Raw genomic sequence first — 25831 nt, 5'->3', positions numbered from 1 at the left:
GGTCATTTGTTTTAAATGTTCACCATCTTCTATCGAGCTAAAATAAAAAATGTTGGGGTTTTAAATCAAAATTGCATCACTCTGGGGATGTGCTTTTTAAAAAAAATTGGGATTGCTAAAAAAATGTCATCCGTCATTCATCTATGTGTGCAAATTAATTAAATTAAACCCCGACCGCTAAAGTGAGCAGCTCAGAGAAGAAGCAGAAAAAGATAACTCAATCTATTGAAGCGCAAACCTTTTCACCATCATTTTCTATCACAGAGGAAATGAACAGCAAAAGCAAGCAGCAGTGGTAGGAGAAATTGGCTTATGAAGATTCTTTGTCAGGACCAAAATTGCATAAAGAGTCTGCACATGAAGAAAACAATAATTAGCATTGTTGTCTGGGGAAAGATAAATGATAAGTGGAAAAGAGAGATAAATCTCTCGAAGCTTCTCATTAGTAAGCCTATACAGCTTTCCCTTTCAGCGTGGCACAAAACACAAAAACTGGATCGCACGAGGACTTGACTCGAAGGTTCAGGAGAAACTTAATCAGGGCTCATCCTGGGCATGTCGCCAGTCTATCACAGAGCGACAGAAAATCACACACTCTGAACTCTACGCCTATGGTTAGTTTACAATCACCAACTAATCTAACCTACACATTTTAGGACATGTGTTAGGATGTGAGCCTTAATCAGTTCACAAATTCCCTAGTCATTGAATCAGTGCTTGAAAACACATGAAAATTTTTTGCTTGTCCCTTTTTTGCTTTCCTGGCTTCATTCCACTTGGACACCCTGTCAAAGTCAACAATTTGTCCTGGATTGTTCAACCCATTTTCTCTCTCCAAGCTCATCCTCTTGACCTTTGCACTCGTTAATTGACAATGATGTTTTGAAATAGTTTCCCTCTATCAGACCTTTCGATAAACGGTGCCAGAAAGTGGACACCTCGGCTATTATGCCCCGTGTAAACGATAAGGCCACGGTAACAATGGGAGTGCTCTTCTCTGGAGATGGTCCAGCATGCCGCGCACACGTTTGTTTTCAGATCTTAATGAGAACATTGAATAGATACAATGCCTCGATTTCACTAACACGAACACTAACCCCCCAGAAATGAATGCTTAACCTTAAACTGAACTATAACCTAATTGTAACCCTAAACTCAAAACAACATTTTGAGCCTCAAAACATGCCTTCAAATTCACAAGGACTGGCATTTGGTCCTCATATTTATTGGTGGTCCCCACAAGTATAATGACAGTTCTTGGTCCTCACAAAGATATTTAAACAAGTACAAACACACACACAGGGAACATGTTTCTTCGAGCCTTTTGCAACTCGGTATATCCATCCATAAATGAGGTAATTAAAAAAATACAATGTAAATTTAAACTTTTATGCAATCACACTGTTAATGAAAGATGGCTAAAGCGAGCACCTGTGTGTTTAGTTTGTTTCATCTTTACCTTTCTTTTATCTACTTCTTTGCTCGTCTTTGATGCAAAACTTGCATTTACATGACTAAACAAGCACCTGACCTCATTTGTAATGGAGACTAGACCGCTCAATATTCAGTGTGTTCCTTTGTTTATTCTTTGACATGATGAGCAAGACAGAGCGCAAATCTTAACAAATCTTTTCATGCGGTGAGTTCCCCTTCCAAATCTGTGAAATGTGTAACAAGGAAAGATCAAACTCCATTGAATTGTCTCTAACTGTAAAAATGACTCATGATTTTTATGAGTGTCAGAAAGAAAAATAATTTTGAAGCCCATTGCTGGTACATTCTTCAATAGTGAGCAACATGTCAACATGGTTTTTCTCAATAAGGCAAAGGAGCAGATGAGAAGCCATCCACAAAAACTGACCAAGTAACCCATTCCTGATCTCGGTGTGTCAAATACTATGGGTTTTTTTTTTCAAAGCTGCTGGGATTTTGCAAATGTAGAAACGGTGTCCTTTGGCACTGGGAATACAGTACACTGGGTTACTAACTGGTCTCATAGCTAACCAGATTTAGCTGCTGAAGCGTGAGAGTTTTACTTCCTTCTTTTTACTTCCTGATTGACAAAAGGCTCTCTTTCAATCATCTTGTACTGAACTTTTAGGGAGTGGAAATGCTAAAGGAAAGGGATGTACTTCATTTATAACACAAGAAAAAAGTGTTTGAAAAGTGAGTACAACAAGAGTTCAACAAACAGTTTTTGTTGCATTAACCGTACCAAGGATTTTGTGGTACTTTAAACCTTGCCAATTATTTGTGATGCCTAAACATAATGACTGAATAAGAGTAAAGATAAAAAGCAAGTGAAAACTAATAAGAGTGTGAAAACATAGCCTCTAATTGGGCATGAACACTGGGCTCTAGGCTGAAAGCTTAAACAACGTCAAAGATTAACTGGAAGATGGCAAAAGCCATGGTTCAAAGCAGCCCAGTTCATACATGAGAGATTCAAGATAATGCTCAGCAAGTGCAAAAGTAAAGTAAAGCTGACCAGTTTGCATGACAACATGGGATTACAAAATGAAACAGGAATCAACGAGCACCAAAGAGGTCATAGATTAAAATTAAGATCCATGATTGACATTAAAGGCTAAGTTTTCCTGTCAGTGTTAAAATTTCTGCCTCTGAAAAGAAACCGTAATCTTGAGGTGTTTGAATATCTGTGCTAAAGCTCATAGAACGGTTAGTAAATGTGATTTAAGCAGTTAAACAATTAAATTCAATCATCTATGACATTCCCAATGTCGTTTCCTTTCTGCAGAGATTTAGGTCTTCACCACATCTCTAATAATTAATGTTCATGTCCAGGATCACTTGTTGATGTGGCCGCTGTGGCTTAGGTGAGAGCACTAACGTTTAGCTCACCTAAATCCGGGACATCGGACCTCTCATTAATATGGATTCCTTCGTCTGCCTCGTGTAATTTAATGATGACAGGTGATATGGCAGCAATGATGTGGACTGACGTCAGGCCCCGCTCATTGTCAGAGTGCTGTGCTGTCTGTGAAAACCTCTGCGGTATTCTCTGCTTAACTGCAGTTTGTCTGCACGTCTGATAGCCGAGAGGAGACGTGATTAAGCTTCCTATGTGGCAGCTGAGATACATGCCATCCATCCTGCAACAGTCCTCCGGGCTCCTGATGAATAGGCAGATTGATAGGCAGATAGAAAACAGACAACAGGCACATCATTGAAAACTTATGCCAGTGCACCGCCAAGGTCAAAGAATTGCTTCACCTTCAGTGTCGTAGAAGGATTACAGATTATAGTTACCATTCCAACCTTGGGCCAGCATTTCAATTTGAGGTTAACATATCAGGATACAAAGTCAAATGAACATGACACAAAACTACTAATGAGAAATAAAATGTATTTGCAGTGATATATAATTCCTGAAATGCACAAGGAAAGAAAGACAAAGTGTTTCAAAGAGCTATGGAAATGCAAGATACACAAAGAAGTAACTTTGTCTTTAGTGGCTCTTGTTCCGCCGGTACCACCGGGGCCTTTTACCGTTGTCTTGTTGAGGTATAATGCAAGATTACAGTACAGTATAAGATAATAATAATTGCAGAAAGTTGCTTCTTTTCATCTGGAAGCAGTGCTCTCTCTAGGAGAAACATTTCACTGCTCATATTTCAGTCTTAGATAAACTTTTCCCCTGCAGATGAACAAATTGAACTTTCTGGGACAAGATAATAACTAGCTCAATTTTAAAAAGCTGTTAATGCTAAAATGCCACCCATCAGTCTATTATCTGCTGCTTATCTGGTCTGGGTCACAGGGGCAGCAGTCTAAGCAGGAATGTCCAGACCTCCCTCTCACGAGTCACCATCTCCAGCCCAAAACACCTCACCAAGGAGCTGCCATAGTCAGATTCCAACTCAATCCTTTAAAGCAGCTCTACAAATTACCTACTCCTTGTGATCTCACTCTTTTGGCCACCAACTACAGTTTGTAGCCATGAGCAAGAGTAGGAACGTTGATCAGCCAGAAAATCAGTAGCTTTGTCTACATCTTCAGTTCTGCACCAAGCTCTAGAAAATTACTGCTTTGGAAAATGGACCAATTTTTATTACTTCCAGCTTCCCAAATGCCATGATTTGCTGCTTATATCAATTTTATGTGAATACCAATAGCGTCTCATCTATATTTATTATGTTTTAGACTGTTGGATGGATTTTTAAAAAGCATTTTGAAGATGAGATCTTTGTCTTCCAGTTAGTTTATAGACTAAATAAATCAATAAAATCAGTAATTGCAATGCTATGTACTTGTATTTAGTTAGTATTCACTGAGATCTTTAAATAAAGGAATGACTTTGTAGCTTGCTGTTGTCAGCACAAAAACTTTTTAAAGCCCTGTAGGTTGAATTATAAAGAGATGACTCATTGTTTGGCTATTTGGGCCCTCAGATGTTTACTTCACTCTTTTTGTTGTGGTGCTATTGTTGAGCTATGCTGTACCTTTTTCTTAGGACTGCAGGTAATAACACTGCAAGTTAGCATCATTATTTTCCATCTAATAAGGAGCTATTTCTTTACCCCAAATTACACAGCACAGTGGGTAAACATCCCTTTCCCTGAGAAAATAAATATTACACTGTAAGCCTCATTGTGTGCTTCCACTTGCAGTAACCTACCATTTGAAATGTGTGTTAAAAACTATTTTTGTTGCATTAATTGTGAATGGTAGTCTTAACATTTTCTCGCACGTGTTACACATTTTAAACAGGCTGATTTTATAGGCTGATTTGCTTTTAAATTACAAGTTAGGGAAATCAGTGTAGTTATAAAAGAGCAAGAGATCACTACAAAAAGCTATAATGGAAATTTCCTGTCTACCAGAAAATGTCAAGGATGTTTTTTATGCATGCAGTTAAGAGTGAAGATGGAAAATTGCTCATAAAAAGTTGAATGATGCATGTGTAGATGATATCTTTTACCATAGAGAATAACAGCATCTGTGTTTACAAACAGGGTTCGTATGCAAAGAGACGCCATTTCAGTCCACTTCCAACCCCCAGCGTCACTGATTGACATCTTAGAGCTTTTTATTTTTTATGCACTTCTGGCATCTCCCAAAGAAAGACCCAAATTAAGGGTTATTGTTGTTGCCAAGGCAACCTACTGGGTAATTTTCTGTAATTTTCCGAGAGGGATTGCTATTGACGGTGAAGTCCATATCAAGATGCTGTATGCTGCAAGGAAACACCTACAAACACAAAAGTCTATTTTTCGGGGGAGGAGGTGTTCTGCCGCAGTGAGGAATGTCCCATAAACGGTGTATAATTTCTAATATAAATCTTGGCTTTGTCTGAATGCATACGATTATTTGCTTTATTTGAGCCCGCTTAGTCATCACCGCATAGATTAAACCCTGCATACAAAATGTACATTCTCTCCCGCTAAGCTGCCTGAGAAAGATAAGCCTCTAAAGATTGATAGAATTACTTCCAGCATCATCCCCCTGTTTTCTCGCTGTGAAATCTTATGATCAAAACGCTTCACCCCGTGCTGTTTCCACATGAAAATTCGGCATATCTTTCCCAGAGTTTGACACATTGTATAAGCAGAGTGTGTGCTGACTCATGGTGAGTTTTTGCTCATTGTCCTCTTTCCTTTGTGGATCCCCCCCCACCCCCCACTGCAGCTCTGCAATGGTGGCTCTGTGACAGATCTGGCCAAGGGCATGCTGAAGAGAGGAGACCGAATGGATGAATCCATTATTGCCTACATCTTGCACGAGTCCCTCATGGTAAGCATTGGAGGGGGGGTGACTATGATGTACCCCAGAGTAAACGGGGTGATTTTACAGGCAGGTGCTCATCAGGATAAAAGAAGCTGTTAACCTCTTTGTTTCGCAGGGCCTCCAACACCTGCACATCAACAAGACCATCCACCGTGACGTCAAAGGCAACAACATCCTATTGACGACGCAGGGAGGGATCAAGCTCGTGGACTTTGGTATGTGCCTCTTTTTGCCTTTTTAAAAATTTTTGGCATCCCTGTCCTCTAATCAGCAAAGAAAATGTTATAGCTCTATTTAACAAAATCAATTACCTTCAGCTGTCTTACAAATAAACTGTGACAACAATTAGTTTCCCTGAGAGGCTGGACTACATTTACACAATCCAACAACGTGGTGGATGGTTATACTTTTCCACTCTGCCACAAACAGCTGCAGACATTGCTGCTGCTCCCACTGCGATTTCTTAACCAAATGAGGCTCGCTTTAGTTCCTGGGCTCAAGGATCGGGATAGGCAAATTGATTCTGATGGTTTTCTGGAGATGACTCACCCCTCCCCAAAAACCCCCCAGCTGCCTGTTTTCATTACAAATAAAATCCCCCTCTCCATTTGTGCGTAGGTTTGCATTTACTCCTGCTAATTGTGGGCTTCTCTTAAAAGCCCTCTCCTAACAATGAAGCACAAAGTGCACTGCTTTTACACAAGAAGAACTAGAGGGTGGGGAGGTATTAATGGAATCACTTGATACTTGAATGGGAAGTAGCTAATACTGAGCCAGAGCAGCTTCTTCCTCCTCGCGCTGCTGTCATGGAGATTCTCAGCACCTGTTTGTTTGTTTGATGTTTACTGATGAAGTAGATCGAGATGTCCAAACTCTGCACCCAGAAGCATCACATAAGTATTCATATAATTAAACAGAAATATGATAATGCTTCTGGTGATAAGAGATGAATCCTAGGATCTGGTATTCTTGGATTCTTTTAACAGTTGTGTGTTGTGTGTTTTATTTGTGCATACAGAACATATTTGCTTTAAAAACTAAAAACAGTTACAAATACAACATATTCTGAATGGAATGGCAGAAAAACATCCCTCGTAATCGGTCAAAACTATGGCATCAGTACTAGTGGCTCTTATTATTGCATCTGAAAACTGCTTTATTCAGCTAAAAAAAAACCATTAAATACCTCTTTCTACTTAATTTATTAATTGTGTTTAGTGTGATTCGTTTAAAAGTATTTATGCTGAAAGAAGAACCAAACAATCCTCCATGAGTTTGTAATTTCTCAAATTATCCGTATGATCTGGTGGTTTGGCCGAGACCACACATGTTGCTTTCTTAGTTTTTACTGCTGTACACTGAAAATCAGCTGTTACATCTTCAACACTGAGAAATGCTGGAGTATTCATAGACTAGAAAAAGTAACCTGTTATTGGTTTCAGTTTTAAAGTGAAACAAAATGTTTCAGTCTTGTGCAAAAGTCTTGAGTCACCCCTCATGTCTTTAAATTTTGCTTCCAAGGAGTGAGGCCTTCTTCTAATTCTGTACTTGACAAATAGTTCTCCCATCTCTCTCTCTGAAGGTCTTTCAAAGATTTTCCTTTCAGAGGATTTCTTTTGTTTTTTTGTTTGTGTGTTAAGCCACTTAAGCCCGACCTATGAACCATTCAAGCATAAAAAAGCACCTAACTCAAGCGATGAACCAGTGTTGTGTCTACACATGAAAGACAACTTAGCAAAGAATCAGTTCTAGATGGTATCTGTCTATGCAACTTTTGCCTCACTCTGATTTAAATTAAAATGCTATAAACACTCACAGACGATATCACACAAATTGTCTGAAGCTATTAATCAGGTTATTGCAATCCTGGCATCTCCAACAGCATCCAGCCATTATTTCTGCGATATATCATCTCTTGCTTATTTACAATAAGAACATCTTATCAAGTGTTTGATGTTTCTCTGGCTCAACCTGTAATGAATGTCCAAGATAGGAAGGATACCGTATCTCTGAAAAGAATTTATTACATACAAACATTGTTGGTTAGACCAGAGAGCCGATTTCAATTCACCGTGTTTAGTGCTAAGCTCATGTAACTCTCACAGGAAGTAATTATGTTTAATGTTGGGACACGTTATCATCAGTAAATTGTTTCTGCATTCACTTTAAGGTATAAGAAAGCAGTGGCACCGCTGATCAGCTTATCTTCTATGAATAAATATTTGCCGCTGTGAATGACTGTTATCTGTTCGCACCATATTTGTGGTTGCTGGTTAGAAGTAATGCATGTGGATCAGTTTAGGGAAGATGTTAAAAGAAGCTGTATTATAACAGGAAATAAAGTTTATATTGAAGTGTGGGTTTAAAGGAAGAAGAGCCACAGATTTTCCTGACAGAAATCTCTCGACATCTACTGGATGGTTCCCACTGGTTGAGGTCTTATCTATTTTAATTCCCTAGCAGATCAAATCAGTCATTTGTCCCGTAACTTTTAATTCAATTCAGTTTTATTTTTGTGCACCTCAAGCTGCTTCATATTGTAAGGTAAAGATCCTACAATAATACAGAGAAAACGGCAACAATCAGACGATCCTGTTTGAGCAAGCACTTGGTGACGGTGGCAAGGAAAAACTCCCTTTTAACATATGTATTCAAAATCACAAAACTAAAAAATGAAAAGCTTAGTTGGAAGTCAGAGTCACTGTAAATAGCAGGGTTTACCCAATAATTAAACTTTGCTCCCCTTGCACCATAAATAATAATTCGTTTTTATAGTTTTTAAGTTTTTATATTCTTGCCAGATTAAAAAAACTCATCACACATCTGCTTTTACAGCAAAAACCCTTATCTACCATAATATCATGACACCACGCAGGCCTACATACTATTCAAGCAGCAGCATGTCCTCCACTACAAGCTCTCCTGTAAATCACACTTCTTGCTTTGTCGCTGCTTGATCTTCACTCTGGGTTAGGCTTTTCATTGCTAACCTTTGTTGACTTGACAGGTTCTTGGTAACACGTTGCGTGTGCTGTGGTTAGTTTCTTCTGGCCTCATCACAGTTTTGCACTTTATACATATATATACTCCATACATACTCCAGTACAGCCTGTAATCTACTGATTTGTGCTTTTGAACAGGATGTTTTCATTTGTCTGGTCCAATATGATGCCATATGTATTGATTCATGCCCATGTACTCAAAAATAATATTTTTCACTTTTCAAAAGGAAAAAAATGCGTATATTTCGAGAGCGGAGGGGTTGCTGGTGGAGTGACTCATTTTGCTGAACACACTAGAGGTTTAAGTTAACATCATAAACATCACACATTCTTTGTATTATTTTTTTTAATATTTTATTACTTTCATAGCATTGAGCATTAAACACTATGTGGTCAAGATGAGAAAAATCTTTGTGGCTTGGGTTCAAATACATAAAAAATACTCTGGTTTCTTGATTTCAATCGTACGTGCTGCAAACACAAAACGGACTTCCTGTGAAAATAGTCAGGAATTCATGCTGACTGTCATGAAAAAGCGCAACAGTTTCTGTTCATGGCCATGAAGAAATAATTGCTTTTGCAATTATTTCCTGTTTTGCATGCTCATGCCGTTTCAAGTAACGTAGAGTATAAGAGCAGGTGCATCGCCAGCTTTGTCTCCCATTCTTACCAACATGAACTGAGGTCAGGCAGTTTTTGCAAAAAGACCTTAAAAAAGCATTTTCATTTATTTCTTCTGTTCTTCGGAAAATTAAAAACAGGATTATTTGATTAGTTTCCATTCCAATTACAACAAGCTGCAAGGTCACTGAAATGTTTTAGTGCAATGACAACAGGCTGGATTCAAAGAGTATGCAGGCACCCGGGTTGAATCTCATTTATAAAAGTAGCTCCAACTTCTTTTGTGACGTCCCGCTTGCCAGCTTGTACGCTGCTGACAGCTGAGATTTGAATGAGGTCTGTGACGTCACGAAGGAGGAGAAACAAACTCGCAGAGTGACGAAAATGGCGGGGTTGGGGGGGGGTCCGACTCGAGCTTCCACGGGTACTGCGTCACGCTGGGATTAATGGTTTTTCGTGTGGAGGGGCGCATGCTACACTGAGCAGCTGAAGAGATAAAGCCCCCGCAGTGACTCATCACCGGCGGAGAAACAGAACAGCAAAAAAAAGACGGACCCAAAAAAGAGCAGCAGAAGAATGAGGAGAGCTGCTCGTTCATCGGTCTCTCATGAATATTCTAATTGACGGCATTATCTCTGTGATGATTATTAAGTGTGTGGCCCACCAGGCTGCACTCCGGGCTAATGTAGTGGAAACAGAGGGGTTGAGAGAGCTTTAATAGGGGGCTCTTTGTGTACCTGTACTTTCACGCGCTGATATTCCTCACACGCCTTATATATCATAACAAACACATACAAGTTTGTGTATAAGGATGAATCCCTGTAAAACTCTGAGTTTGTCCTCACTAATGTGGGGTGATGTTAGTGTGTTTGTGGTTTTACGACAGGATGTGACTGTCCCTGTGTGTATGTTCGCCTTATGCCTACACCTCCCCGCCCTGCACATGATTATAATCCCTTTTGATGTTTGCCACAGAACCATTTTCCTTTACACTGCTCATCCCGGCATTTCTCTCCACCCCTGGATTTAACCCCCAAGCTCCAACAGTGACAGCATTTAAATGGATGCGCAGAATCATCACCATGTCTAAATTTGCTGACATGGTTGGAAATACATTCATGTGGTGTAAATGGCTTTGTTCTGTTACTTAGAGATTGTGCCTGTCTGCACACTTTTGATGTTTTAAACAGATTTTTATGCAGTTCACCATCTGGATGTTTTGTTGGTACATTTCCTCAAATTGCCCTTTCATTTCCTAAAAGCTTTTATGTTGCACGTCTGGCTGCTAAAACACATTTTGCAGAATCTGTGCGCCTCATATTATTCATGTAAAAACATGAAGTAGAAGACAGAGACGCGGTTCTGCAGCAGCATGTCGTGCATCACTACATCACCTTTTGTTTGTGGGTTGCCGCTTTTGTCTCGAGGCTTTGCTTTTGTCCCGGTTGATCTGGCCGGCTGCTTCAGCAGAGCCCGCCCTGGGATACATCAGTGTTAGCGTAACACTGATTTGTCTGGACTGGACCGAAGTCACGATTGTGGGTCAGCATGTTCCTTGTCAGGCACATTAACACAGCACACACACACGTAATGACACACGTGTCCTCTTTTTCTCTCTGCAGTCCCATTTCTGCTGAACGTATCTGCCTCTGACTTGACTCGGGCCTCTCTAGCATCAGACAATAAATCACTCAGATGCGTCTTGTTCTGGGAGGAGGTGACACGTCTCTGGCCACCAGATCGTGCTCACAGTTGAATTGTATTCAAATGTTGTTCTTGAAATGCCAAAATCGCTTGCAGTCAAATAAGAATTTGTAATTCATGGCAGTCTATCATTTGGATAAAGAAAAAAAGCACTGCAGATGTTTATGCGTGTGTATTGTTTTTTTCCCTCGTCACTATAGCGACAGCTCTATCAGTGCACGCTTCAAGAGCCGTTGGGCTCTCTATCATTTGAGCCGTGTCCTGCTGTTTACTGTGCACTGTTTCCCTTTTCACAGAGCATCACTTTTACCTGCCAGTGTGATCTTTGTAGAAATAAAAACATGTTATTGAGATATTTTGAATTGTCTCCACTGAGTCTTGTTTTCTACCCTGCAGGTGTTTCAGCCCAGCTGACAAATACCCGTCTGAGGAGGAACACCTCAGTGGGAACCCCCTTCTGGATGGCTCCCGAGGTACGGTAAAAGTGGCCTATAAATGCTCCCGCAGCCTCGTCTCTTTCTGCTACATTAGCCTGGAGCAGATCCCAGTGGACCACAGTTAATAATCATCAAAGAGATAACACTGTCAAATACAATGTGCATGGAAAAAGTGAAATGGGCAGCCTCCATCGTTCATCTCTTGTATAATCATGGCTGAGTGCACTGACAGTATGTATAGCTTGTGTAGAGAAGTGGCTGCAACAAAAATTGAGCGTTTTATACCAGTCGTATGTGTTTGAACCTTATTCTTTTTATAGCAGGTTAATGTGACTTTGTGCTGTGAGCTGGGCTCTCAGCTCGGGGTTCTTAACGACTCTCTGACACCGACTGAAAGGCTGTTTCTATATGATAGTGTTTTTCTTGCTTCAGTAATGCATTAGGGACTAAGCTGCAGTTTTTGTATGCTGTTATCTGTGGCCACTACTGTCAATGTTTATTGACAGCGTTGGAAGCTGTGCTTCCTTTATATTGCAAGTTAGAAGTTCAGTGGTGGTAGGTGAGAGTTTGCACATCAAAGTCTGTTTACAGGTCTTGAGGATGTGCTACTGCGTATTTGGAAAAAAAAGTCCGGCAACACCTTCTGCTGCCTCCAGAGGGATCAGTGTGAAGTCCATTAAACCGCCTCAAGTGTTGTCACTTGCATGGAATAAAAAAATAAAGTTTTTCAATAATGTAAAAAGTCCAAATTCAGAATAAGTAATCTAATTTTTTCTTTTAAGTTGAGTGAGAAAATATTGTAATTCTTTTTAGATAATTCATAACTTAATGAAAATTTTAAAAGCGAAGAAGAGGTGCTCATTACCATGTTATGAATGTGGTTGCTGCGCAGTTTATTCACCAGAGGCCACTTTGGAACGTCCCTGATGGCACCATGGTTGGAGCACCAGAAAAGCAGCAACCAGCTGATCTGAGTAATAAATAACTAGAGATACTACTAACACGCAGTCAGAAAATCATGTGTCTAAAATAACAGTAGGAATCAGCTGACATACTGGAATATTATTGGTCCTGAAATTCCTATACTTGTCAGGCTCTAAACATCCCTTAATATCAAGGAGAGCAGGTGAACACACATGTTCCAGCATATTTGGGCTTGTCCTGTATATTTTGACTTTCATACTCCCCCTCCGAATTGGCTCTCCACATAAGGGAACACAGTGTGTCTCTGCATTATTAACAAGCAGCCAGGCTGTCCATAAGTCTTTTATAGATGCAAAACACCCCATCATACTTCCAAAGGCTTCAGTGAGAATGACATTCCTGTCAAGACTTCACCATACGGGGAATCGGCTCCTGAAACAATCCACTGCAGGCCTGAAATTCAAGCTTAGTTCCTTTAATGGATCAGTACGATTTAACACATTTCATAATGTGCAAAACTGTCTCCATTTTCAGTTTGTGCTGCAGTCTTTGCTGTTTCACTACTGCTCAGCAAATAGTTGGCAAGTGTTTGCAGACAAGTCAGAACTTAGCATGCAAACCACAGGCAACCACGACAATCTGCTAACGACCAAAGCAATCGCAAGGAGGTCTCAGTTTACCAAAAATACCAACCAATTTTACTGAGCAACTGCCAGCAGCCCCCAGTAGGTTTTTAAGGAGTAAGACATTTAAATGGATCTTAGAATGAAACAGGGACAACAAACAAAACACACTGCAGAACAAAACAGATTGCGTAACGTTGGAAAACAAACTTCAGATGACATTTGGACTGTGCAGTGAATTGATTCATCGTGAAAAAGGCTCGGCAACCCCTAGTGGAGCAACGGCATAGCAGAAAACAGAGATAACCTGAATGTTAGGAGATGCACTTTTAGCCTCTCAGTCAGACACCATTCATTTATTTTTCATTGAACTTGAAGCAAACACTTTTGGAAACCCTCAACAAGTAGAGGAATCTCTTAACCACCCATTTGCACGCTTAACCTCAACACTGATCAAGATTAGATGAGTCATTAGCAGAATTCGTGGGGATGAGATGGGTAAACTTATACTCAGCATACATGATCACCCCAGATCACCTTGCATGTTCACTTGTTAAATCAAAATAGCTTTTACATGAAGTTTGCATGCCGTGCAAATGCAGGGTGCTGCATGACGTGGTGTCGTTAAGGCTCAAGGATTTTAATCTTATTTGTTTAAGACATTTATTCACAAAGGTCTAAGAAAGGACATTTACCTGAGTGGACTGAGTAGACAAGAAGCACTTGACAGAGCGGAGGTTTCTTCTTTCTAAATATACACTTTGGGGACAATATACAGGGCTGGCTTTATATAAAGTCTACTTCTAAAGAGGATTTGCTTATGCAGGTTTGACTTGGAGGTGAGCTGCATCTTTTCCGCACCGTGTTATACACAATGTTATGTAGATGAGCTTTCTTTTCCAGAATAATTGTGTTTGGTTGTCGCTGTTGAGTTGTGATTTTGGCCGCGTTATGTGTCTATATTTGTGTGCTGGTTGGAAATAATTTTGCTGTTTAAAAGTCAGTTTGTCATGTCTTTGCAAATTAGTCTCCTTGAGGACCGATTTAACATTGATTTCTTTTAGTTTTCATTAAGTGTGTTTGCCAGTAACATGACGGAATAATGAAAGTCTTGGGGTTTTGTGGAGTGTGTGTCTTATTGGTTATCTGGTAATGATTTGTCTGGTCTGCATGCATTAGACTCTGCCTGTTCAGAACTAGAAAAACAAATTACTGATTACTGTTAAATGTGTGTATTATATGTGAGTGTGTGGTAATAACAATATGAATCTTGAATGAGTCATACTGCTGATTGAGTGCCATACTGCCCGCAGGACAGTGATGATGGACTGTGTGTGTGTGTGTGTGTGTGTGTGTGTGTGTGTGTGTGTGTGTGTGTGTGCGTGCGTGCGTGTGTGCGTGCGCGTGGGTGTGTTCTGCTCACAGCCAATGATAATGAGGAAGTTGTTTTGGCTGAGCTGCTGCAGTTTGTTTAGTTCCTTTGTTGTTAGTGCACAACTTTTTAATGACATTTTATATTCTTTCACATTTGTTTGTGTAGAAGCACAAGAAGAAATTAAAAAAAACTTAAATACTGACTTTCAAAGAAGGAAGCAGACCCTGATTTAATTGCTTTACTCGTGATATCTGTAATCAGACATTAGACCACCTGTTATATGTTCTTTATTTCATCATCCCTGCAGGTAATAGCATGTGAGCAGCAGTTGGACTCCACCTACGACGCCCGTTGTGATGTCTGGTCCCTGGGCATCACAGCTATAGAGCTAGGAGATGGAGACCCACCCCTCTCTGACCTTCACCCAATGAGAGCCCTTTTTAAAATACCCAGGTAAACCTGCCATAATTGCATCATATTCTGCTGTGCTGAATGAATTTAAATGATTTGGTTCTTATGACAAATCTGAGCTGAAGGTTGCAAATAAACCAAAAACATGTTGTGCTCTCTTCAAAAATGAGATTGATTCTCAATAAGACATATTTTATGTTTTATCAAACTGGACTCTGCTTCAAGCCTAATGACAGCTTTCCTGCACATGATTAAGTTCTCATAGAAATAATTTACTTAATTTTATTTGTACTGTGTTCGCATTTTGTAAAATGTAAAATGCTTTTACATTTTTGATATCTTGAAAGGTGCTATTACAGATTAAAGCTATTATTATGCTGTTTTGCCATCCCTGGATTTGATAGAGCTGAGTACTGACTTTGTCAGAGTGATAAAATAATGACTACCCTTTTAATTTGATCCTGTTGTGCATCTTTTCTTTTCTTTTCTTTTCTTTTCTTGTTTTGTCCTCTGAAACACTTTTCATGACTTTTTAATTACAGTTTATGGGCTGAGAAAACACAGCTCATTGAAAATGCGAATACAGGCATGAACAGTATTAAGCTTTCAGTCTATATCAGTAAATACATAGATAGTACTCAATATGAGTTTATGGATATTATATTCTGTAGGTTTTAGAACCTAAAATAGTTATAAAAACTAAAGTAACTAAACGGAAACCGTCAAATACACTCTGAAAGAAAATAAAGATAAAATTTAATCAGAAACTACAAAATTATAACCACTCTGCTTCCATTTTTAAAGCTGGAACCATGCATGCCAATAGCCTTTGCCTTAAGATACAGCTCACCCCAGGCAGAAGTAGAATAAGATGATATTTTCTTCACTACCCTGATACGGACCATCTCACAAGACTGGGCATGTTTTCATTATCTGACTCCTCGGCTTGTAAAGATAGCATAATGTATAGCGCTTGCACTGCAATAAAGAAAAGTCCTCTCCTACTTCCAACATAGTGATTTGTGCCTCTATACAGACTGTCACCACACTAAGTACAGTCTTTTTAGTTCAAATGGCTTTTTTCTGCTTGCAGGGCTTTATCCATTACATACTCCCTCCCTGGCACTCATCCCAATGATCCTGCTGGGAGGAGGCTGCGGGCACAGCCCCTCTTTCTCTTTGTATCTACTGTGAGCTGAAGCTGATTTTCTAATTGTTTATCTTCACCTGATTTCAGTGTGAGAGCATTTAACCATCACAGCACAGCTCTTTGTCCATCACTGCCCTGAAACACGCACACGCCTACACACACAGACTGCTGCTGTGTCACGGCTGTCCTGTGTGTTTGCTCTGGGGGTCGTGCTCCAACGGAGCCATCACACAGCTTTCTCACAATCTATGTGACTGCTGCAGCCAGAGCTCCAGGCTCCCTCTTCACACTCCTCACTTCCCTCCGCTCACTACTCTGGCTTCATTTGTCAAGCAGTCTTGGAAAAAGCCACGCTGAGGGCATTAGTTCATCCACTCTCTCTTATTTAGTACACATTTGCCCTCCCCCCCAAACAGCAGACCACCGAATCCATTCCTCATTTTTATTATGATTGTTATAATCCTGATTTTCTATCAATAACTAGTATGGTTATTTTTATCAGTACAGTTTTACCTACTAATTGCAGCACACAAGAGCTTGACACAATGCATGCAAACATATAATACTATAATGTATTTTATATACAGTGATGCCATACAAGCCCATGCCGTTTCTCTATTGACGTTTCTTGAGAATTGTCTGCCATATTGGATGTGATGCAACCAACAGTTGTGAGGGAAAATGCATAAAACCTGCTGGTTGGCAAGTTGTTTCTTGAAGATTGCTGGCTGTTGCTGAGTGAAATGGATTGCAAAGCTGGCACTGCATCAAAACCCTCCTTGTGTTTACTACGGTTGCTGCAGCTCCCTGTGGTTTGTATGGAAGGCGCTTACTTGTCTAAAAACTCTCGCAAACCAAACACAAACCAGAAATGGAGAATGTTCGCCTTCGAAGTAAGTCGCAGCTCAGCTCTGCAGCCAACACACTTAAGAAGATGCAAATTTTAACTCTAGATTGCTTTGGTAAACAAAGCAGTTGATATACATGGTTGACTCAACGGCTGCAAGGTGCAAATCAGCCCATCACCCCTCCACCACCGTGCTTGACAGTTATGCTGTGTTTGTGTTTTGCCAAATGTGGAGCTGAGAAACATCTCCACATTGGTCCTGTCTGTCCAAGAACATTGTTCTAGGAAGGTTGTTCCCATTTAGGAAGGTTGGCAACTGTGTTGAATTGATGCGCAGAAGTACTTGTTTCTTTCCTCCTTGGTATTGTGTTAACACAGACCTGAATCCTCCAGACCTGCAAACTAACAAATCTTCTGCTTTCATAGAGAAGATCAGACTTGCTGATGATCATTTAACAAAGTGCATTTGATAAGCAGCACCTGGCTGATACGTTTCCTATTTATTCCTATGGAAGGCTGTACTTAGCACACACAATGTTTCTGCATTTTGATTTCACTTTTGTGTAAATAGTGTAATATGTCATGTGTTGCTCTTCATATGTGGTTGTATTTATCTAACTTTAAGTCCTCCTACGGACCAGATTACTTTCATTACGTACTGATGGATTACCGTTATTTTCAACATGATTGTTATATTTTACCAATGTATCATGAATTGTGAAAAAACATAGGTCCACACTGAAAGGAGTGTTCAATGGATACATTGTATCATATTTCAACATATGGAGCTGAATCCAAAAAGATAAAGAGTAAACATACAGAGGAAGAAGTCCAGTAGTCTTTTATGTTGTTTCCTCATTGCCTTATATTTCAAGGTTCAAGGTTCTTTATTCGTCACCTTGAACCTTGAACCTTGAATTTAAATAGGAAGAGAAAATGAGGACTGCAGAGAAGGACTAAGACAACAGTATATGTATGGAAGCCAAATCTGTGCTCAAAGCTTCGGTCTCTGGAGCAGATAAAAGATTTAAAGTGCTATTATAATTGTGCTCAGGTGTTAATAGCTAAGCTTTCATTTTCATTATGTGTAACAGAGAGGATTTAAACTTGCCTCCAATACTTTACTAAGTGAACTTTTGGCAGGCGAAACTGAACAAATTGCTTTAGCGAACTGGGGTACAAACAAGAAATTATATTTAAAACAGTCCTTGCAGCCTTTATAGTGCTTTAAAAAGTAGCTTTATTATTCAGGTAGCCCAATGCAACTACCCCAAGTTATCTCTGCAGGGCTCTCTTTGTCTTTCGGATAAGAAAAACACTTTAATGATCACAGTATTAGCTGAACAGCCTGAAAATAAAGGCCTGATGCATTTCCTGTCTATATTGGTTGTGTTGTGTGATAAAAAGGAGACGAATGTCCTCTCATTAGACCAATTATTTGCTGTCAGAGCCAACGTGCGAAAGGCCTCCATGCATTAACAGGCAGCAGTGACTTCGCTGCCGAGTACCTGGAACCCTCTCGTAAAGAGGTACTTAAAGCCGAACAGGGAATCCAATTAGCCGAGTTGTTTTTCTGCTGTGAGGCCTTGTTAAGTTTAACCCCACAACAATGTGTGTATGTTTTCAGGGTAAAGTATTTAAGAAGTTCTGGTTTGAGTCTATACACAAGTTTCCAGCTGCACTGCTCTGATGGCTGAAAGCTACCACTTTTTGCCACCAGAGAAACACCTCTGGATGCCCTCAGTGACGAATCGTCCCAGCCTTCTGTTCTCCGCCCTGCCCGCTTAAATCCTATCTCATCTTATCTTTCCATTTATCTTTTCCATTTCTTCCCGTAACAGAAACCCGCCGCCTACTCTCCACCAGCCGGAGCTCTGGTCAGATGAGTTTAATGACTTCATCTGCAAGTGAGTGTGGCTTCTAGTGTTTATCCTTCCTGTGTGAATAATAAATATTTACACAGATAACCCGCTGCTTTGAATATGAATCTGAGAAATGCACTGCACTCCTCTTTCTGCCTCATGCTCGTTCTCCCACCTCACAGATGTCTGATTAAGGACTTTGAGCTGAGACCGAATGTGCAAGACCTGCTCCAGCATGTGTTCATCAAACAGACTGTCGGCAGAGAGAAAATCCTGCAAAAACAATTGATTGAGCTCATTGATCTCAACCAGCAAATTGGAGTGATTGAAAAAACAAGGTATTGTGTCCTTATGGCTTTTGTCTCTATGTTTTTGTCCCGATATCTCGCTGTATGAGCCAAATACTCCCACACCATAAAGTGTCTGATCGATTTTGATACAAAGCCCATGAAAAACGTAAAACAGAACGCCCTTCCTGTCAGCGGTTGTTATATGCTAGGCTGTTGCTTAGCTTTTGCCGACAGTATAATCCAAATTACCCTACTTGCTGGATGTTTTACAAGCCCTGTCACCCTCACACAAAAAACAGGTCAATCCTGCACCGGCTGCACTTGAGCTGTAGGCTCCTTAGCATGAGTTAAAATGTTGCCCTTTAAAGTGAGTTTCTCCCTGTACAGTGATAACATGTCGATCCCGTTTCTGTCATTTAAGCCATCATGGAAAGACAGACAGAAGCTCAGACAGTAATGACAGGTAACTATAGAGGATGCTTTTGTGACGCAGTAGGAGCTTTTATAATTCAGTCAAAGCTCTTGTTGTAGTTGTGATTGCACACGTATTTGCCATCAACTGCCACCCTGCCCTTCTTACATCGTTGTCTGTTTTAATGTTCAAATCATGTTATTGTCACTGTTTGTTCTGTTTTATGAGTTTTCATTTATAATACTGTAATGTCATTTGATGCTGTCAGTGGTTATGATATTTACTGTAAATCAATTACAGGAGCTTAAAAGCTCACTTGTGTTCAGCATTACCTATCAGATAAATGATGCTTCAGTAGAGACACAGAGAAATAGGATTCCTGGAACTTGACCCTGGAACGTTTTCAGGGATTGAGCCTCTGACCTTCCGATTTATAGATGACCTGCTTTACCACCTGAGCAGCAGCTTAACCTGTAGAAAGGCCATATCCCATAAATGAGGTGTACTTCATACCATGAAAAAATGTTAGAGCTTGAAAATAGAGGACAACTAATTCATGCACATGAAGTAACAACCAACTTTTCTTAAAAGAGTTGGTGTCTGACAGTAACATCATGATGTGTTCTGCCTCACTTTCCCCAAAATAATTATTTTCATATTGATATTTTTGTTTACAGGCAGCATCCACAGCCTTCAGCTACACTCTTAAAACTGTATGTTGTTGAAATCATAATATAGTAACTAATATTTGACATGAACATTTGAGCGACCTAGCTTAAGTAGTTCTATAGCTCTTTGAAAATGGCACAGAAAGCTAAAATGTGACAGTTTTCCTATTAAAAGTGGATCATCTTGGAATTATTTAAGGATATCTGGGATGGTCAGGCTGGAAGCGTGTGGTCAGCTGACATGGAATGAACGTTATGCATACAAACCCCCAAATTACAAAATTACTTGAACCCGATCAACAACACGTAAGTATAAAGAAACATAAGAGTCATGTTGTCTTTCTAAAAGTTAAATAACAATAAAGCTAAAAGCTTGTTCAGTAAATTATGTTCAGCACTAAATTTGCTGGTTTCCTGATATCACTTGTCAGTAAATGAACTGACTTGTGGTAATAAGATGATGTTGCAATTCCTACAATGGGTAATTGGAATCTTGTGGGATTATTTTATTCCCTTGTGCAGATTTAATCTCTTGAAAGACACATTTACTTAACTAAAAAAGATATGTTTACTAAACTTAAGTCACCCACTTCTGAAGTTTATCCTCCCTGTGGGACTATTTTTGTTTTATTTTATCCCTCTCTGTGTCTACTCTTTCCTTGATGAAAATAGAAGATGCTTGAATAGAGACGCGTCCCTGAGGTTAGAGTCATAGTCAGACCAGTGCGTCCCAGTAAAAGCTCCTCTGCAAAGTAGCGGGGCTTGCAGTTCTAGAAGAATCTGCAAAATTTAACATTCATTTTTTCAGAGCATGCTCACTAAGAGATGTCATTGTTGTGTTCCAGGCATGAGCGTATTCATACCAAAAAAGGAAGCCACATGAAGACACAGGACGCAGACGAGGTGGATGACCTCGCCACCCTTGAGGTTCTAGATGAGGTAAAAAAAAAATGAATTAGGCTTTTTCACAGAATTTCTTTTTTCCCCTTCCTGGCTGCACAACATCAGATAACAAGTTAGAGTTAGGATGAAGTCACTGAATGCAGCAAACATTTTCTGGTGAAAAAGAAAAAAAACCCAGAGAATTGATGGGAGTTAGAGCTGAAAATCTCTGCCTGTTTTATTTTTCTCCTTGAAAGCATAGGTAGTTTCTATTGAGATACATTTATGAATTTACAGCAGAGTGCTCTGCTCTCTCTCTCTCTTTGCTGATAGAGTTAATGTAGCTCACCCAACAGCCTCTTTCTCTCAGTCTTTCACTTTCATCTATTTTTTAATTACACTTTCGTGTTTAAGTGAAAGGATAACTTGTGCTGGTCTTCACAACCCACACCAAAAATAATGATAGATCAAGTACTGTTTTCTTAACTTACACACCCATATGTACGCACATATAAGTGGTATTAATAAAATATTAACTTTGTAATTACCTGCTAAGCCCAAACTGCTCTGTCCCAATCAAAATTGGAATCCTGGCACCGCACTTAGCTGGAATAAAATGGAAAAAATTATTTCTTTTATTTTTGCCTTTCTAGATGGTAACAAATACAACAGCTAAAATTTTCATGTATGATATGATGGAGAAAAAAATATTTGGTTTATTTGATAGATAGTGATTAATGCGTTTAAGTTACAAAATTAGTTACAAAAGTATTTTACTTATAACAAGTCAGGTAAATTTAAAATATACACTGTAAAAAGCTGCCAACATGTTGTTCTAACATTAACCAAGAAAAGTCACCACATATTATTTCAATTCTGTTCAATTTGGTTTTATTTATATAGCACCAAACCACAACAGCAGTCACCTACAGGCACTATATTTAGGGTAAAGACCCTACAGTAATAGAGAAAACCCCAACAATTAGATGGGCCCCTGCGAGCAAGCAACAGTGGGAAGGACAAACTCCCTGTTAACAGGAAGAAACCTCTGGCAGAGCCAGGCTCAGGGAGGAGCAACTATCTGCCACAAAAACAAACAAAAACTCCAAAACGAACATGGCTTTGTTTCCTTTTGCAGAGGAACATATTTTTATGATATGGTGAATTCTGTCTTTATTATATTCAATACTAATACTTTTATATTAAGATTAAAAGTAGTGAGTGGTGTTTTTCCTGTTCGAAGTCCTCTTGTTGCATTGGGTGTTGGGGTGGCTGTAGCTCAGGTGGCAGAGCAGGTCAGCCACTAACCAGAAGGTCGGTGGTTCGATCCTAGGCTGCTCCAGTCAGCATGCCAAATATCCTTGGGCAAGATACTAACCCCATGTTGCTCTCCGATGCATCCATCGGAGTGTGAATGTGTGTGAATGGTAGACTACTTAGCACTTAGGTCAGAAAAAAGTGCTGGTGTGATTGGGTGAATGAATTAGTTGTATAAAGCGCTTTGAGTGCTCAGACAGAGTAGAAAAGCGCTATATAAGAACAAGTCCATTTACCATTGGACAAAATATGCAATATAAAAAGTCGCTTGAGTGATTAAACGACTAGTTTAGAAATGATAATCAAAAATGAACACTGATTGAACGTTTACTGCGTCTACTGTGATATATTTGTATTTAAGTGCTGTTGAAGGTACACTATGTCACATTATGACATTTAGCATCATTTTTCCTAATTACCCATTCTGGTCTTTCAAGAACCAAAACAAAACAAAGCAAAAATACACAGCAGCATCTTTGACAGAAAGAACATTTGGAACAATTTATCAAATCTGAGGGATGAACTGACATATTGAATGAGTTGCCAGCGGATATTTCCACCCATCCTTCAAGCTGAAATGGGCCGCTGGTTTGATGGAAACGTTGGCATAAATTAAACTTCTGTGGGTTGTTGTTTTTGTTTTTATTATAAATATAGTTCTGACTGTCATTTAGCAAGCATCTCATACTGATATTTATTGTCTTTGTTTATTTTTTTCCAGAACACTGTCGCAGATCAGCTTCAGAATCGCTATGGAAAAGATCAAATTTACACATATGTGGGCGACACCCTCATTGCAGTCAATCCTTTCCATACAATGGAGATATACACGCCTGAGGTCCGTGGAGATAAATAGACCTTTGTTTTATTTGGATCTGTGTTCTTTCCGTGTACATGCATCTCTACATTTGGTCAATAATGCAGTGAATGTAGCCTGGCATAGCTCATTAGAGCCTCTGCAGTTCTTCAGTCTGCTGCATCCCATTTGGCTTCAAACAGTGCACACACATTTTCACAGATACTACCGCTGTTTTTCTGCCTCGTCCATAACTCAGTGGCTCTATTTTCCTCTCAATTATCATGTTTTTGCCTCAAGTTTGTTGCTAATTGAGAGATTATTACAAATCCGCTTTGTAAAATCATTAATTTAGTTTTCTAAAAATATCTATTTTGTTGTATTCATTACACTCTTGAGCACGTCTTTAACAAGCTTTTATCTTTTTCTCCCTCTCTTCATAGCACACTAAGATGTACATAGGAGCTAAGCGTACAGCTAACCCACCACACATCTTCGCTGTGGCTGATACTGCCTACCAATCTATGGTGTCATACAATGCTGATCAGGTAATAAGCTCTTCAGTTATTACAAACTGTTTGAGTTTACTTGTTTAAGTGCTGTTCCACACGATGCCAGAGCAGCAGTTTGACAACACAGACCCTGAAAAATACAGAAACCAGATACCAGAAAGTACCAAAAGCAGGTTCTGTTTTTTTTAATTTTTTTCATTTATTCATTTTTTGCAGGGTTGGGGGGATTTTGTGCGTCATTTTGTGTGATGCTAATAATGCTAAATCTAGTTTGCTAGGATGGTTAGCATGGTGTGTCTATTATTCGATATTGGAGAATTGGCAAGTGAATTAAGGCCTTTTGATTGGATCGTCTTTGGGGAAATTCAAGTACATCTTTTCTAAGAAAGAAAGTTTGCACAAGACTCTGAACAGTACTGTGAAAAATTAAGTACACCCCACGATTCAATAGCTTGCAGAGCCAGTAGCTGTGGTCGAGCTTTAGCCCACTCTTCTTTACAGTGTTGTTTCAGTTCATTGAGGTTTGTGGGCATTCATTTATACACAGTTCGCTTAATATCCTGCTACAGCTTTGCAATCTGGTTCAGGTCTGGGCTTTGACTGGGAAATTTCAAAAACTGATTATTTTCTTTTTCAGGCGTTCTGTAGATTTGCTAGTGTGCTTGGGATCATTGTCTTGCAATATGATTTTATTGTTAATAAAGCTAATAATATAATATGCCTGTCCTATATGGACTCTGTATTTGAATTTTCTTTGTAAAAGAAAGCCAGTATGTTGATTCTCTCTCCACTGTCTGCATTCAGTGACATATTTTAGTGACAATGGTAGTTAAGCTGTTAATAACGTTATTAATATTATTCGCGTTTAAGCCTCAAAGCCTTTTTTGTTGACACCACAGGAGTCAGAGTGCATATATAATTAAATGTGACTCAAGTGACTTCTTGTGTGCAGTGTATTGTGATCAGTGGGGAAAGTGGAGCAGGGAAAACAGAGAGTGCTCATCTGCTGGTGCAGCAGCTAACGGTTCTCGGGAAGGTGAGTCATGAAATCCAACCAGCACAACGCTTGATCGTTTGGTAGATATTCTGTTAACGCAGTTTGAAGATCTTGTAATGAGTTCGTTGGTGCTGCAGTTAGTGCCAGTCATGATATGAAGGCTAACTAAAAGGGAAATGTCATTTCTCTTGACCTTTTTTGTATTTATATGAGCAGATTACAGGAAGTGGTAGTGCTACTTGTCATAGTGTAACACTTACTTTTTTTTTTTTTTTTAAATTAGTCCCCCAAACTAAAGTGGAATGATATTTTGTTTAGGCCAATAACAGGACACTCCAGGAGAAGATCCTGCTGGTCAACAGCTTGGTGGAGGCATTTGGAAATGCCTGCACTGTCATCAATGACAACTCCAGCCGCTTCGGCAAGTACTTGGAAATGAAGTTCAACGGTGGTGGAACAGTGGTCGGAGCACAGATATCCGAGTATCTGCTGGAAAAATCCAGAGTTGTCCACCAGGCGATGTAAATATCACTTCCTGTTTCTTGTGTTGGTCCCGGTTTTGACTGTTATTACCTTCATTTGAGAGTGACATTCATAGAAAAATACAAATAATCTCTCTGTTCATTTTCTGAAAGAACATTGCCATGAAGGTTATTATTCTGCCCGCTTTCCACGGATCAGCGGATAATAGATTGTCTCTTTTTCTTGCTCTCTTTCACATCTGCTTTTTCATTTGAAACTGGTGGCATTTGCTTTCACCTGCATTTCACTCGGTCCATCATTTCTTCTTATCGTGTGTCTGGGGAGCAGACCGGGTCAAGTGGAAGGGCTAGCTTATTTCCTGTTGGATCAAAGATTGTGGTCTTGCGTGTGTCTTTAGTGGAACTTCAAAGACACACTCAAGTACTGCATTGGAAAACAGACACATGTCAGAGAGGGCTCGATTAGGCCGTACATTGTATGAATATTTAGTCTGTTAATGGGTGTCGTATTTGGGTTAATAGAAAACAGGTTGAACTCTTATGTTTTCATGAATTAATCTTTATTCACATGTTGCATATTTTGTTACCCCTGCAAGATAATTTTCAATTGCTTCATTATGGGTATATTTTAATGACACACACACACCTGAAATGATTGTTGATGCTTTCCGATGGGATTTGGTGACAGTGTCCTGAATCAAATTTAGTTTGATTATCCTGTTGAAACAAAAATGGTTATTTACTAATGGATTTAGCAAAAGATTAGACAGG

General features: G+C 39.5%; 1 protein-coding gene across 1 annotated transcript in view; it reads left to right on the top strand.

Moving 5' to 3' along the window:
- Nucleotides 1-25831, top strand: part of myo3a (myosin IIIA) — a 70615-nt gene that overhangs the window by 18141 nt on the left and 26643 nt on the right. The window contains 12 exon segments of the mRNA XM_040044028.1: nt 5650-5754; nt 5864-5963; nt 11472-11548; nt 14742-14887; nt 18684-18749; nt 18887-19042; nt 19416-19457; nt 20920-21013; nt 22995-23111; nt 23513-23617; nt 24534-24617; nt 24897-25099. Of these exon segments, the coding sequence (XP_039899962.1) occupies nt 5650-5754; nt 5864-5963; nt 11472-11548; nt 14742-14887; nt 18684-18749; nt 18887-19042; nt 19416-19457; nt 20920-21013; nt 22995-23111; nt 23513-23617; nt 24534-24617; nt 24897-25099 (1295 nt within the window).

The sequence above is a fragment of the Simochromis diagramma genome, unplaced genomic scaffold (assembly GCF_900408965.1).
Source record: "Simochromis diagramma unplaced genomic scaffold, fSimDia1.1 OVJJ01000602.1, whole genome shotgun sequence".
Lineage (NCBI taxonomy): Eukaryota > Metazoa > Chordata > Actinopteri > Cichliformes > Cichlidae > Simochromis > Simochromis diagramma.
The sequence above is the reverse complement of the archived record's forward strand: the minus strand, read 5'-3'. Positions and strand labels throughout refer to the sequence as shown.